At 37.5% G+C, this 12704-nt stretch overlaps 1 protein-coding gene across 1 annotated transcript in view; it reads right to left on the bottom strand.

Annotated features, from left to right (window-relative positions):
* The window catches only part of ADAMTSL3 (ADAMTS like 3), a 173382-nt gene that overhangs the window by 134554 nt on the left and 26124 nt on the right, over nucleotides 1–12704 (bottom strand). Inside the window, exon 2 of the mRNA XM_065733955.1 lies at nucleotides 9396–9515. Coding sequence (XP_065590027.1) covers nucleotides 9396–9515 — 120 coding nt within the window. The remainder of the gene's footprint in view (nucleotides 1–9395; nucleotides 9516–12704) is intronic.

Genomic DNA, 12704 nt, shown 5'->3' with positions numbered 1-12704 from the left:
GACCTATCAAGTAAATCAGTTTTTTTCCATAAGAAAAAGTAACATTATTTCCCTCAGTTCAGTTATTTGACCTTCCTTTCCAACAATCACTGGCCCATCAGTCAAATAACCAGTTCAGAAGCGCATAACTCAACTCCTCAATGGAGACAGTTGTTTATAGAATCATACAAACACTGAGTATCAGGTCACCAAAGGGCAGGAGCTTGTGACATTCACGACCATACTGCATCCAGATCACTGGATTGCTGCGTGCAAACTTTTATTGACTGAGATATCAAGAAAGATGGCTGCTGAAGGCTAGGAAATAGAAAAGCCAACCCTCTCATTTTGTTGTAATACCAGTAGATAATTGTTTCATATTAGGAGTATTAAAATGCTCTAGATCTTACAGTACCAAAACCTGTAAGACTTTCTAAGCTCTGAAAATAATAAATACAGCTGTCAGTAGCGATCCTCTCAAGAGCCTACATTTACCATTTGTCTGTTACTGCCAAATTTGGTAATTAACATACATAATTTTCTTTCTCATGAGCAAATAGCTTTTGAAGTCTAACAGTCAGTAGGAATAAATCAGGTTTACTGGCAGTGCAGACAGTTATTTTGAAATAGCACGAGGTGATATAACTGCCTGAAGTGGTAAAGAGCTCGCTCCTTAGCTGTCCCAAGGCTCACTCATTGCACAAGAACTAATGATCTCAAGTACCATTTTAGGAAACAAAGCCAACACACGCAGATTTTTTCAAAAGAAAGCTTTCTACCACGCCTTCCACACTAGTGACATACAGATGGGGAACACTTGTAATTAAAGAGTGCCTTATCTCCACTAAAGTCATTGTGACACCCAACTTGTGCTATAAATCTATTTACAGGCCCGACAGGATGATATCCATACACTACAGGTGCATTGTACAGGCAGTGTCATTTCCATTTACATTAACCACTTCCTTGCAAAACAATACATCATAGCAAAAGCACCTTACATAAAATATTCATTTAACTACACATTTTACTTAGCATTATTTTAGAGCCAAGATAAATGTCCAGTTTCTTTTTATTTTATACTAAGTTTTTTCCATGTTTAACACGTTAACAAAGAAACTGCAATAAACACTTACAGACCTGTGAGACTTATCTGTGGCAAAAGAAGCACAGATGAAAAATGCAGTTCATCAAAACATTCTTCATGAAAAATTCATGAATCTTACCTCCTAATTTGTACAAAACTGCAAAAATTATGCACACTGAACGTTTAAGATTTTTATATTTTTATATTTCTGTTATTGAAAAACTAAAATCCTGATCTTGACTGAGACCAATGACAAGATGATATCTTAAAACACATTTGCTTCACTTGAATACATTCTATGAATAAATTATTTTACCATTGAGCTATGTCAGCCTAAAATGTCCTCTTCCATGCACAATCTAAAGAGCAGCTGCCCAGTTCCAAGCATTACATTTCCAGTGGTCTTTGTAACATATCTTTTTGATTTACAGTAACTTCTCTACTATATCTCAATGAACTCCTACTGCTAGGTGAAAGCAGTGGTGCATCAGAGCTGTTCAAGGACTGAATCACTTCTGCTACCACACGACCTTTCCAAGCCTTAATTTAGGAATCTGAGGTTAAGCCTTTATCAGTGTGAGTTCTCAGAAAGTCCACGTGCAAACTGCCAATTCATTTTGTCAGGTGTTTTGGTCCCAGTTGAATGAACATGGCAGAACTGATTTACATAAATTTTAAATGATAGAATATTTGCCTAAAAACACATCCTTGTCTGCTTCTAGAGGAAAAACTATCTATTGGTAGCAACTAAAAAATACATTTGGCACAATTCTATACTGAAAACTGCCGAACATGAAAAATAGAGCACTTTAATTATGTCCTTTATGAAAAACACACATGACGAAGATGCTATAATAAGTAAGGAACTTTAAAGTCTTGATATAGACCAATTTGATCAAAAATACAGAAGTGGCACCAACGATAAGTCAAAGGGAAAAAAAAAGTATATCAGAACTTGCATCTTCCTTTACCAGAAAAGATATGATCTTTGGCTCCAAGCTGCTCCCACCACCTCCCCGAACAGGGAGAGGGAGAAATCACAAAGCTGTGCCTACCTGTACAGCTTTTGTATCAGTGAGAGCAGCCCTGGGATCTGCCCAGCACCCAGGGGAAAAGGATAACAGAAGCACATGAAATAGTTCGCGTCCATTCCCACTGAGAAGTCATTTTGGGGAGGAACTTAGGAAAGGTTTATGTAGAGGCTGGGTTTTGCTAGCTGGGAGTCCTATGCCAGCTGGTATAGCCAGGATTATCACAGCCACAGAAGGACAAGGATCCATGAGTTTTACCACATTGTTTATTGGATTTCAATTTTCAACCCTACGTATGATTCACAGAAGGTATTTAATCCTAACTGAAATGATCTAAAATGTGTTTTCTGCTCGCTGTGTTATTACAGATTCCCTGTGAAGGCATTTATCCCACAGGAGGCAAAGACCTCAAACAACGATTTACACACAGAGGCACTTGGCAGGGATGGACTAAATGCAGTAATACATCAAAATAAGAAAGTTTGCTGTTTCCAGTGCACAGAAAGCCTTAATGTGCTGCATGCAGCATTTTCACTGCTTTCTCTGTACAACAAAACCTTGAATTTAGAATGTTAGTTGGTGCTTTAAGAAGTGATACTTCTTCAGGCTTCAACTTCCCAACAAATAAAAGTATGTTAAATAGTTTCTAGTTCGCTGAGCAATCTACCATACACAAGAATATATAATTATTGATATAATTATTTGTGCATATGCTAGTTACACGCTTCCGAGAAGCAATTAGGCTAAACAAAAGTATTTTTTTAATAGGATCATACCTACTGACTTATACAAATACCAGTCTGTAAGAGGAGTTTTGCCTGAAACTGTAAGAGTGGTTTTCAGTCGCACTTAATCCCTGCCTCCTTTGCTTCCTCTCTTATTCCAAATCAGAAACACATTTCACTTGATTACGGAGCTAAACTCCACATCCAAGTTATTCTAAAAGTAAAAATTCTTAGAAATAGAGATCCAAATTAAGCCTGCAAACATAAAGCAAACAAATAATAATAATTAATTACAGAACTAAAGATGTTAGAAAATCCCTAATATTACTTTCAGATAAATTTCTGCTACACGTACATTTTTACCTTCACACAACCTTACAAAGACTTGGCTCTGAAGTCTTTGAACATGATTTAGAACTCCTTAACACCTATAGCATAAGTATGGAGTACCACAAACCTTGCCTCATAATTTGTTGCTCACACAAGTGACCAACAGCTGAGAGTGGAATTACAGGATTCACATCAGTAGTGTTAGTGCTTAGTAACTCTAATAGCACTGCTTTGGTTAAATTAGGACTGCAAGGTCAGCACGTTATTCAGCCAAAGAGGAATATTTCTAACAATACTGAAAACTCAGGTAGCCAGGCATTAGCCATTACACCACTGGTGCATGAACAGAATTAGTTGTATCAGCTCACTCAGAGTACACAAATGAAATCACTGGGAGTGTTGTTTGGTGGAAGTTTTGCAGCATGGAAGAACACCTAAAATAGCTTGTGTCCACATCAGAACTGCTTGATTCATTCCAAAAGAATCTTTAAATGAAGAGCTAATGATCGAGATTCAAGATGTTAAGTCTTTTTAATAGCTCTGAATGCTCCTTCAGGATTTCAACAAAAATGTCACGTCACAGTGTAACACAGAAGTAGAACACTGGGACACTATGTACTTTGGTAGTAAGCATGCCACTAAATACAAATCTTCCTCCTTTGTCAGAATTTGAGCTTTTCTTCACTGATGTTTTAACTGCAAATAACTTGTCTCTTATACAACTCTATACAAGCCCAATAATTTCTAGCTCCATTTCCTCTGGGAGAAGAGCTCACTGGGAGCAGATCTACAGAGGACTTGGGTGCCCTGATGTATGGGAGGCGGGACATGAGCCAGCAGCATGCGCTTGCAGCCCAGAAGGCCAACAGTGTCCAGGGCTGCACCAACAGAGCGGTGGCAGCAGAGTGAGAGAGGGGGTCTGTCCCCATCTGCTCTGCCCTTGTGAAGTCTTACCTGGACTACTGTGCCCAGCCTAGGGCCCCCAGTACAGGAAGGATGTGAAGCTGTTGAGTGGGTCCAGAAGAGAACCACAAGGATGATCAAAGGGCTGGAGCACCCCTCTGATGAAAAAAGGTTGATGGAGTTGGGTTTGTTCAGCTTAGAGAACAGAAGACTCTGGGGAAACTTCATTGCAGTTTATAAGGATGCTTAGAAGCAGGTCAACTGTCTTTTTACATGCATAGATAGTGATAGGACAAGGGGGAATGGCTTTACATTAAAAGAGGGGATATTAAGCTTAGGTGTTAAGAAGAAATTCTTTACTCAGAGGGCAGTGAGGCCCCAGGCAGAAACTGCCCAGCAAAGATGTGGGTGCCCCATCTCTGGAGGTGCTCAAAGCCAGGTTGAATGGGGCCCTGAGCAGTCTGAGCTGGTGGGAGCATCTAGTTCATGGCAAGAGATTGGAACTAGATTGGCTTTAAGGTCCCTTCCAACCTAAGCCATTCTATGATTTCACTGATGATTTAAATGCAAGCTAGCTGGCCAAAGTGAGATAGAATAGAAGGGTACAGAAGGAGGACAGCTGATAGCAAAACCAGGCCATGATGCACATTTAGTTACACAGGCAGATCAGTGAGGATGGCAGTCAGCAAGCAGAGAGGGAAAAGGAGGTGGGATAGGCTGCTGGAGAAACATCAGCCCAGATGGATCCAAAATACAACTCTGTCTACATTTGTAATGTTTTATGCAACATGTAAAAGCCACAAAACCCAATGGAAAATGCAGAAATGACATTGGAGTATTTCCCCGTGTGCAGGACAAGGTATACAACAGGATATTCCATCTCCTAATTTTTGCCTTCACTTCGTAGCATATTTCTTTGGCAAGTCCAAAGAAACACTAGTTATAAAAAGAACTGTACCAGCCTCAGCCTGTGTATTATAACTTGCACATCTACTTGGAAACAGACTCACTGGCTTCTACCTCACCTCACATATCTAAACACACTCAAGTCTGAAAGCGCAGATTTTCATTATTTTAATTGCTTACTGGGTGGTTTTAAGATGCCAATATTTACCACTCTTCCTGACTGAATCTTTTTTAAAAAAAGATTTGTTTAGAAACACTACATTTCTTTGCCAAGATTGGACTACTTAGTGCCATATGTGTAATACCAGAATCAGAGTTTCCTTGTTATGAGTTTAAATTGGTAAACATCATAAAAATATAGAAGAAAAGTCAGACAGAAAGCTAAGTGATCAAGTAAAAAATTCTAGCATTTTTCTTCATTTTCTTTTATTTTTTCCCATCCCCTAGCTGTCTGTCTCAGCCAACCAAAGTGGAAAGGTACTTCAAACATTCAGCACAACCAAGCTTTCACTGCTGTCCTTGTTGGTGGTCCGTCATATGGAATGGTTTTAATACTTGGAAGCAATGCCTTAAGTGTCAGAAAACAAGAACATTTTATTTCTGTAAGAAATCTTTCCAGTACTACTAGAATTCTAGAAGAGAAAACAAAAATCTTGTAGTAGATTAGAAGTTAAAAAGCCAAAAGAAATCAGAAAGAAAACCAGGAAAGTTCCTTATGGCAAGGTATAACTTGTATCTTAAAGCTTGGGGGAGGACTATTATTTATATACTTATTAAAAAATTCATTGAGAATGATAGCAGAGGGGCATATTTTTTCAGTCTCAAATTTCTAATGGCAAGTGAAGCTTTGGCTACACATCAAAATCTGTCTGGTACTTTGTTAGATTTAAATTCCGTTGACTCAGTAGAATTTTAGAAATGAAGTATACAATGGACTGATGCAAGGCATAGCTTGCTGGACAATGCAAGAGCTATAACAAAGTGCTTATTATATATATATCTGTTTTTTTGGATGACCTCAAAAGCATTTGCTTTGAATAGCTGCTTTTATGTTTTCCTGAAGATAACAGAATAAATGTGTCAAAACTACTACGTAACATTCCATTTAGATGCCACAAAAGTACCTCAGTGAATAAAGACAGCAGTATCTGATCTCATCCTATAAGGCATTTTCTTCTACCATCGTAGTAAAGGGAGGTAAGAGACACATTAACTGAATTTAGAAACTACGTAGCCCAAAAATTTCATCTGCATGTAATTCTTAAGTGCACACATAGCAACCAAATATGCAAAGGAGTTAGTACAATCCTGTGCAAAAATGAGAGCACCCTCCTTGCCAGATTAAACCAGAACAAAATGTACTGTCTTACATGTACAACATGAATCCATATGTAACTTTGCTGGGCTAGAACACAGTACAGTGTGTTCCCCTTAACATTTACTCATCTTCCATTTCAAATTGTAAGCTTTGTCTTTTCAGATAGCAAATACTTCTGAATATTCAAGTAACAGCTAGTTCTTCTTTACCGAGATTACTTACTAACAAAGGAATGAATGATCCTGATTAAACTGGCTCCCTGCTTGAAAAATATCACACACAACAGCCAAAGAAAACCCCTCTGCAACATTCCTGTGTTTGGAGGTTGTAAGGAAACTAATCTTGGATCATGATGATGATGCTATATAGAAATAATACCCATCCATCTATCAAACTAGAAGTTTCATTGGAATAGTGTTATAGGAGAAGGACACCCTTGCAAACACATGGAATGATCACCTTTTCTGCAGGAGCCTTGCTGTCTGGTGGACTAGTCAAAAGGACGCAGAAGGTCACTGATCTTTTCCCACTCCTGCACTACAGTCTTAGGAACTTCTCACCAATGTTCATCTGTACTGTTCCTTCCCATGAACACAGATGAAGGGATGGTATTCACAATAGATTGGGTAAAACTTATTTTCTGATTTTTTGTAGTCAAATGCATGAGTTCATTTTACTGTTCCAATTTTCAAGTTAAAAATGTGCAGGAATACCAGGACTCCGCACGGACGCCCACAAGACAGCTCTAGCACACAGGGAAATGGAAATAATGTATATTCACACTTGCCAGCATCCCTTCACAGTGAAATAACACAGAAAATAAATTCCTGAAATTAAACTGAGTTACGGTGTGTAAGAATAAGCTATTGTGGTTTTTTGGATTAGGCAGCAGCATTTCTATACTGATTCCATTCTGGTATTGGCTACATTACATATTTATAAGTGGCCTTTCACTTCACATTAATTCCTCTTTATTCACTGGCACATCCTTTGAGACGCACCGTGCTTATCAGCTTTTCAAGGATTAAGAATGATTACAAGATGTCCAGTGGTAGTTTCATAAACAGATTATTTATCTGTAAGGTATTTGCCAGTAACACAACTAACCCCAGCAAAATGGAGTAAATCAAATGGCTCATAAGAACAACCTATTATTGTCCATGCCTGTCAATACCAATCTACAAAATTCAAGAAATCAGCCAGTGAAGGAGTTTCATCCTCCAGTTCAAGGCTTAATTTAATTCATAGACTGAATGTAGTAGAAAAGAGTACAGTGAAATTTTAAAAAACAACACAAGAAAATTCATGAGTATGTTAACATTTCAGCAAAAGAATAAATAATAACTGTACACTGTCATAATTCTACGATCAGTGTCCTAGACCAGTAATTGTTTTCAAGTTATAGAACAATTCTTGATTTACACCAAGGAAGGAAAACCAGACATAGATCAGTTCTTACCTGGTTTTCAATAGATTTTCATTTTTTAGTAAGTCTTGATCAATTTAACTTCAGAGAAACTAATAATAACAGTAATAGCATATTTGCCTTTATTTTCAACTTTCTGATGTTTCAGCATCATTGAGTTCCAAGAATTCAAACTTAAATTCATACCACTCATTATTCCTGCACTGATTTTCAAAGATCTGAGTTACATTTGTGAAAGAACAGAAGCTGGCTATAACCAAGATCTGATTCAGATCCCAAAGAAATTCATGGAAAAAACTTTCCATCAAATTCACTTGAGCTTGGAACAGGCTTCTGTATACATCTACACCAGTATTTGAGGTTTTGTGGGGAATGGGAATTGTTTCTTTTTTTAAAATCATCAATGCTATTCACATAGTCAGACTATTTGAATAGACTGTTTGTACTACCCCTCAGTTACATTTGATTTATTGTCTTGCCTAAGAAGCACTCCATTTAAGGGAAGCTGATTTGATCAGAAGTATATCCTTCACAGGATTTTTCTACTACTGTCATTAAATGCAGCCTGGGTCACAGCCGGATTATACTATACTGTAATTATTGCTTTGTGAGGTGTTTTTGTTATTCGGACATCTTACTTGTAACTTTTTCTGTAGATGAATCAAGATTCTCAAGAACTAATTATCATAAATTAAAATATATTCCACTAAATTACAGTAGCTTCACATGCTTTCTACTTCATCTTCTTCACTTCCTTTTGTCCCTAATAAACAGCTGATAAACAAACTTTCTCTGAATAGCTCCAGCAAGGAGTCCATCTTGCAAAAAAACCAACAAAAAAACAAAACCTGCTAACCACCAGATAGAATCACTCCTTGTGACTGCAAAGCAAGTTTAGCTCTTTCTGGGGATTGTTTCCTAAAAAATTCCCTCCTCTTCCACTATGTCTGTGTAATTCAGACTGTTTTGATGTGGAGTTTCAACTGACTTCTGGAACACATTGTGTTATGAGTAAATTTCCACAGCATGCCATGCATTTCCTAAGTTTACTTCAGATCTTTTGCCAAGATTAACAGCATTTCTTTCATGTTGCTTTCTTTACATTTTTATCTGTATTCCATGTTTAACAATGTTTCAGATGATCTGGAGAAATCATTTAACATTTAACTTTAAAATTCAGAATTTGTTGCTTTCTAAGTACTCTGCTTCATGCATTATTCCACTTGGCATTCGTTTATTTATAGTGCACCCAACCTGCTGAAAATTTCACAAACAGAATTTGTTGACATTTTAACAAGAAAGAAAACGTGATTAAATTTCCCCAAGAACTGTCAGCTTAGGATAGGTCAAACAACTCACAGAAATCACAGTAACCTCTAATTCCACACATTTTCACTACTATAAACATCTATTATTTCAATTAAAACATTCTTGCTTTCATCTCTATTACAACCCCTAAAGAATTTCCACAAGTTTTTTTGAGCTATCATTTTTACTTTTAAAACTATTTTTATTATTGGTGTTTTGTTTTGTTTTTTGTTTTTACTATTGATTTTAAGAGCCTTCATCTACATTTTGCTATAGTTTGTTGCACCTTATAAGGATATCATACACCATTTCTTAACTTAGAATAATCCATGTGTCAGAGTTAAATGAATGCAACTGTCATTTTCACATATAGCACACTGACCTGGTCATCATAACGGTAAGTGAGGAACTGTTCTCCTGTGGTATCCTCAAGAAAACTCCCCTGTGGAGAAAGGGCAAACTCAGGCAAGAAGTATGCACCTTGGGACTGCTCTGCTCTCGTCTGTAAGAGATTCAGAAACATCAGGTTACTGCTACTACAGACACAAAACAAGATTTAAAATAAGCATGCAGTGAAAGTGACCATCTCTGAACTTCTGAAATATAAAATAAATAAAAGTTGCATGTTCTTAAAGCATAGTATTTCAGGAGGAATATTTTACTCCTAAGGTCCGTGACAAGAAAATGCCAAATGCTTACAGAGGTTCAAAAGCAAATTATGTCTCAGTGGAAGAGATGGTATATTATTGATATAGGTGTTTCTAACTCATCAGCTACCACAGCTGAAAGACAGTGAAAAAGCACACAAAAAAAGCAACATCAAGCAATGCTTTCTTTTTTCTTACATCCTTCACTAGAAAGACTGCTGCAAAAAATACAGTATCTCTATTATTAGAAGACAGCAGAAGAGCAGAATCATAGCTTGGAAGACATCATCTACACCAGCACTCCCCAAAGTAGACTCACTTGCTGGACTGTGGCACTGAATTACTTTCTGGTCCTGCAGGAAAAGACTGTTGCGAGGAAGAAATTGGATGGTGAACTGAACACTGGGCAGTGGTCCATGCAAGCTCTCTAAGTCATTCGCAGTTGGTTAACTGCTTTTGAGAACAGAGCAGAAGAGCCTGTTCTGAGCTCCAGATGAGTTAATCCTGTCTGAATCAGCACCTCCAAGTTGGCTGTCTGACCTTTGGGCCTTTATTAGGCGAAGGTATTTCTCTTAAGTAATGTATGCACGTTCAGTAACCGTATCACATCTGGAAGATGCTAAGCATGCTGAACAAATCCTGGTTGAACGTGCTGTTATTGAATTGTAGGCTTAAGGCATCCCAGACACAGCAAGTGTACCACACTGACACTTACATCCTTAATGATACTTAAAGACAGGAGCTTTATCCTAGAAAGCTAATTGTTCTGTATGAAAGAGAAAAATGAGCAATCATGTTTTGAAAGCACAGTACTGGCTCCACCAAGGGCTGGTAAAGAGTGGGAAAGGACATAAGATTACCTTCTAAGAGTCTGAAAATTTTTCTAGGGAAGAAAAAAACATGAATCGTGCAAGTTACTGCTGGATGTTTCCCAACAAGTCAACTTAATAAATGGGGTTTAATTAAACTGTTTCTTATATTTTGACATACGTAATAATTTTACATTAACATTGCTATCAACCAGTTTCTAGACTGTTGGCTTGAACTGTACCGAGCAACAGAAGCATAATCTCAGAATCAGATAACTAGAGATTTCAAAAACCATCTATGTCATTCAACCAGTTTGTAGTGGAAAAAAAAGCAAGAGCTTCTGTAGTTCTTCTCTTGTGCAGAGAATTCACTTGCTGAAGCTCAAAACTTATCTCATGAAAAACAGATGACAGGGCATTCACAGTATGGGTCCAGAGAAGCTTACATTGCTGTTGCTTACTCTGTTCTGCAAAGAAGAAGCTGTCAGCTTCTCAGACTGCAAACCTCATCATTCGTGACAAGCATTAAATTAACATAGTTGTCCTAAATCAAGCAATCTTCATATAAACCAGAAATAACTAGGACATGTCTAGACTAAGGTAAAAGGTCACATGCTAGCATAGAAGCCTGAACAAGATTTTACAGAGGATTTTTTCCATCAGACCTGCGCAAGAGTAATTCACGTTCACATCATATTATCATGACATGTTCTCTAAAGCCTATTATACCAGCATTCTCACTTGCACGCTGCAGCCAACTGATTTTATTTATGCCAAAGTAAATTACAACACGCAAAGAATAAAACCTCCACTTGATAACAGTGCTTTCCCCATAAGGGGACAAAGAGAGGTCCACAGTTACAGCTTCATGCTGAATCCAAGCTGGCTGCAGCTCACACAGGCCTTGACATGTTCAGTGTAGCCCAGACATGAAGCTGGCTGACATAATCTGGCATTTTTCCCCACTGGTGTCAATGGAATATCGATAGATCTTATGTGAGGGAATATGGCAATGATGTAATCCTATGATTTCAGCACAGGGCTAATGGATAAATGGATAAGAGATATGCATTCTAAATCTCCAGTGGCCTGGCTTAAAGTACTTAACATTTCTACCTCAGTTTCCCTGCATGTAAAACGCAGTTACAACATCAAGTGACCTGTACTAACAGTGCATTTTAAAGTTAAGCTTATATTTGTAAAATACTTTGGAAAAGAATAGTGCTAAGTGTTAGCAATTTATAACAATATTTTGGAAAGAGCTGTCGAACTCAAGAACAGAAGAAATCCAAAATCACTTCACCACACTTTGCAGAAAAATGTATATATCATACTGCTGCTTAATTCCCCATAAACAAGTTTGCCAGTAGGATATGCAGTGATTAACTGGCTTGTGCTTCTCATCTTTATAAGATAAATATTTAAAAACAGAAAATCGTTGGACATTCATCAGTATTATGCTTTGAATATTAAAAAAAAAAGCCAACATTTGAAGCTGAAATGATGATGTAATAAATATTACAAGAGAAACAAGGGTTTATCCCACACACATTCAGTTTCTGTATCAAAAGTTAATGAAAGCCACTGGAGTAGCAGAAGAATAATTGCTAGATTATGGCAAGCAAGATCTGGCTTCCAAGCACAAAGATTCAGTGCAAAAGATGAACATTTTCTAAGGATACACATGAGGTTATAACTGGAGACTGATCTAACTGCAGCAGTAGGTACTGGTACCTTGTCAATGTAACTCAAGTAAAGGAGAAATGCAGCAAAGCCTTCACTTGAAAGCAAAAATCTACTAAGAATACAGAATGTTGTCATGGCAAGCTGTCAAGTGAAGCCAAGTAAATGCAGCCGATACACAACCTAAATCAAGAAGTTTGCTTTGAAAAAATAATAAAAATTCAAAATAATAAAATAACAGCTTTTAATTCTCAGAAATCTCTTGTGGATCAACTTAAAATATTTTTTCCCACCACAGGTATAGGCACCTCAAAATAAGCTGCACTGTTCCTGTCTGAACCTCTCCAATATATTCTCATTTATGCATTGTACTTAACTCAAAATGAACTGTTTCCATTTAGCCTACTTTAGTCCCCACTGAGGAGTCAGCCCGTGTGCCTTGTGGTCTTTTATATTTCTGTGGGCCCTTTTGCCTAAACGTAATTCAGATTGCAGCAGTCTGTAGGTTTACAGTGTATTAGGGATCGGCTTCAAGTTAAATGTGTCAAATTA

This window comes from Cyrtonyx montezumae, unplaced genomic scaffold, assembly GCF_038088225.1.
Source record: "Cyrtonyx montezumae isolate F1298 unplaced genomic scaffold, pur_monq_1.0 scaffold_17, whole genome shotgun sequence".
Classification (NCBI taxonomy): domain Eukaryota; kingdom Metazoa; phylum Chordata; class Aves; order Galliformes; family Odontophoridae; genus Cyrtonyx; species Cyrtonyx montezumae.
Note: the sequence above shows the minus strand (reverse complement) of the source record. Positions and strands in the feature narration are given on the sequence as shown.